This window comes from Oryzias melastigma, unplaced genomic scaffold (assembly GCF_002922805.2).
Source record: "Oryzias melastigma strain HK-1 unplaced genomic scaffold, ASM292280v2 sc00488, whole genome shotgun sequence".
Classification (NCBI taxonomy): Eukaryota; Metazoa; Chordata; class Actinopteri; order Beloniformes; family Adrianichthyidae; genus Oryzias; species Oryzias melastigma.
In genome coordinates, this window is record NW_023417082.1 from 25,008 (window position 1) to 28,339 (window position 3,332).

Sequence of the window (3,332 nt, forward strand, 5' to 3'; positions counted from 1 at the left end):
TTTTACTTTTCATTGTTTTCAATTTTGATGTGTATTTCATAAAAAGAAAATACAGTTGGATTACATACAGTTTATTACATGTTGCTTGAGCATATTGAGTAAAACTATCGCCGTTTGCGCACGCGAACAGCAGCAGGGGTAGTGCAGCTTGCGGACGTGTGCACAAAAAGCGCGCGGGGGGGGGGGCTTGCGCGGCTGGGTGCGTGGGTGCCGACGTCAGATGTCTATTTTTATTTTTTCTCCTTTTATATAAGTTGATATTTATTTAGTTTCTCCCCTTGATTGTACATGCTGGCTCCAAATAGCTAAAAACCTATATACTTTTTAGAAACATTAACAGTTATGACTAAGACATTATTTTTGTCACAATGATCCCTCTTGCTTTTATACATTTTAACATCTAATTGCTAATCATATTGTTCAGTTATGTGGTGTTGGCGAGGATAACAGCCTGAGCAGGTGGAGCAGAATATCTGTCAGGGCGGGGTAGATTATCTGCCAGGGAGGGGTGAGGAGCTGCAGAGTGTTGTCAGTAGGGGGTGCTGTTCAGAACGATGGAGGGGTTCTCTTTTTTTTTAAACTTAGTTTTGAGGATTTTTATTTCCCATAGTTGTAATGTGTATTTAATAAAAAAAATAAATAACTCGGATTACTTGTTTTTTTACATGCTATTTTTTGTTGCATGTAGATTAGGTAAAGATGGATAAATATGCTTTGTTTTTGCTTTTTTGAAGAACATATTGACTGTCTGCTGCAGTGCTTCAACATTATGTTGCAAAATGTCTGTCAACTTCATCATAATGCATGCTCTACCCAAGCCCATTTATGCTACTAAATCCATGATAGTTTTACCATACAATATTTTCTTAATTGTATTGTTTGCAAAAACATGTTTGTAAGACTAATTTCTCTCCTGAACTGAGTTTATCAGCCTTCACTCCCACAACATTTTCTTTGGATTAAAAACATTTTGATAGAGTACTATACTTCGCTTTTGCAACTTTTGTTACTGTTATAGAATTTTTCTTGCTTTTGGCTGTATGGCTGAATATCTCACCAGTAAGTGGTCTTTTAGAGCTGTTTAATTTATGTTATGTTTGACTGTTCATTGAATTGTTTTTCTTTTAAAATGAACTCCATACGTCTTAGCACAGTGTTACAAACGTCTTTACACATTTCTGAAATAACAAGATTTGTTTTTCTGGAATTCTTTTATATTTTTCTGTTTCATCTTCAGTTATTGCAAAGTAGACTTTTATAATCGCTGTAATCCATAATGGTATCACATCACATAATTAAAATTTGCCTTTATAAAATGTCAATTTAATTTACCTTTTCATCCTTTTCTTTTTTCATTTTTTTAACCTACATTGCATTGTTTTTCCCCTCTGTTAACAGCTGATTTTAACATTATGGTTTAAAACTATGCTAACTAGGGCTGGGAATCACTGGGTACCTCACGATACGATACGCGATACATGGCTCACGATATCGATAATATCGCGATACTGCGATAATTGGTATAAATCCTCTCTAATAACTACCATTATATAGAACATGTTTTTTGGGGGGAAATATATCCCCATTTGTCTTTTTTACCTTAAACACAATCATACTAAATTACTTTTCTTATTTTTTGCAACAAATTATTAACACTTTTGTGCAACATTGTTGAAATCATTAATACTATGTCTTTGACAAACATTGACAACAACTGAATATGAATTATCTGTCAGATTCAATGTTAACAATAGTAAACATGATCAGCAGTGACACTACTTAGTGCAGAATTGTTGTAAACAGAACAAATATTAAATAAGTCAAGTAGTGACAGCTATCTACCTCCAAAAGAACGTCACACCAAAGGATGATGAATATAATGTTTTACAGCCTCTCTCAAAATTGACCTAATTTTTTGTGCACTTTTCTCTCACTTGAAAAGGGCTGAGCATCCAAAAATAAAGGCTGATTTACTCAGACTGTTACTTGAGATTATTTTTCCAATTTTTATCATTTTTCCATTTGGTCAGTCAGCAGTCAATAGGTAAAAACCTTAAAACACACATAATAATGGCAATAAATATAATTTTAAGTGCTTCAATTAATTAGCATTCTCCCTAATTTTACAGTGAATTCATGTACTTTAGTTTAATTACATTTAAATTTAACTTCATACATCAAATCCTGCTTTTTTATTTAAGAATTACTTTAAATTAACATTAGCAACAAGTAATTACATTGTTTGAAAACGTCACATTATAAATTTATCAAAGTTACACCGTACAGCAGCAGGTTAAACATTGAAGTGCATGAAAGCGAAAATTCCGACGCTCCTTGAAGTGTACACAGACAATTGCGAAGCACGCGCTCAGTCCCCACAGCAAACAGGAAGTACGTGATCGCTGACATTCTAGCGCTCAGACAAAGTCACTTCTTACCGGGTGGATCTCCTACAGATGGAGGATAAATGCTGACAGGTAGACATGCTTCACACAAGCGCTACAGAGCCTGTATCTCGCCGGTGCTTCTCCCGAACGAGCGCGTGCATCGCTATTAAAGGTCCGACGCAGCGTGCGCCCATAGTTCCGGCGCGCGACTCAGACGCTCAGCGCTACAGCCTCTTTAAATGAAAATATAATATCGATACTTGGTGAGATACTTGGTGAGAATCGCAGGACTAAATATCACGATATATCGCAATATCGATATTTTGGCACACCCCTAATGCTAACAAAACCAGTTTAGTCTCCTACTCAACCTTTTACTGTAATAATGTAACTACAATCAATGTTGTACCCATATCATACACTATTGTTGCTGGTACTGCCACAAAATGTACATTTACAAAATTAAAATGCTGTTCGCTTATTTTTCTAGGTTATTGCTTCAGAACCGGTGGCTTGTCCCGTGTGTGGCCTTGATCTGCCTGACGGTACCTTTGTGGTGTCCAACATCCCAGTGACCCTGTTCACAAATACGCAGGTCAAGTTTATTGTTCATATATATACGTGTGGTCTTTGAGTGTGTCTTGCACAACATATTGACGCATCCTTTCTCATCAAGTGCTACAACTAATTCTACATTCCTTGGCAGATACAGAGGAGAATTACATAAAAGGCATACAAACCAGGATCCTTTGACACCTCCTCCCCTGAAGGCAAATCCAAATCAGTCGTCTCTACCACAACATAGCTAAGTATAACAGTTACCATGCCTCGCAAAGGTAAGCGTTCTCAGGCAGCAAAAACAAGATGGCTTAAAGTTTCCTTACCAGACTGTGAAAACGATGGCCATGGTGGTGTGAAAAACTCAGAAAGTAACATAAATAACTG

The 3,332-nt window shown here is 36.4% G+C and overlaps 1 protein-coding gene across 1 annotated transcript in view; it reads left to right on the forward strand.

Annotated features, from left to right (window-relative positions):
* The window catches only part of LOC112138798, a gene marked incomplete at its 3' end in the record, with an annotated part of 7,336 nt that extends 4,004 nt beyond the window's left edge, over positions 1-3,332 (forward strand). The window contains 1 exon segment of the mRNA XM_036211087.1: positions 2,878-3,332. Coding sequence (XP_036066980.1) covers positions 3,211-3,332 — 122 coding nt within the window.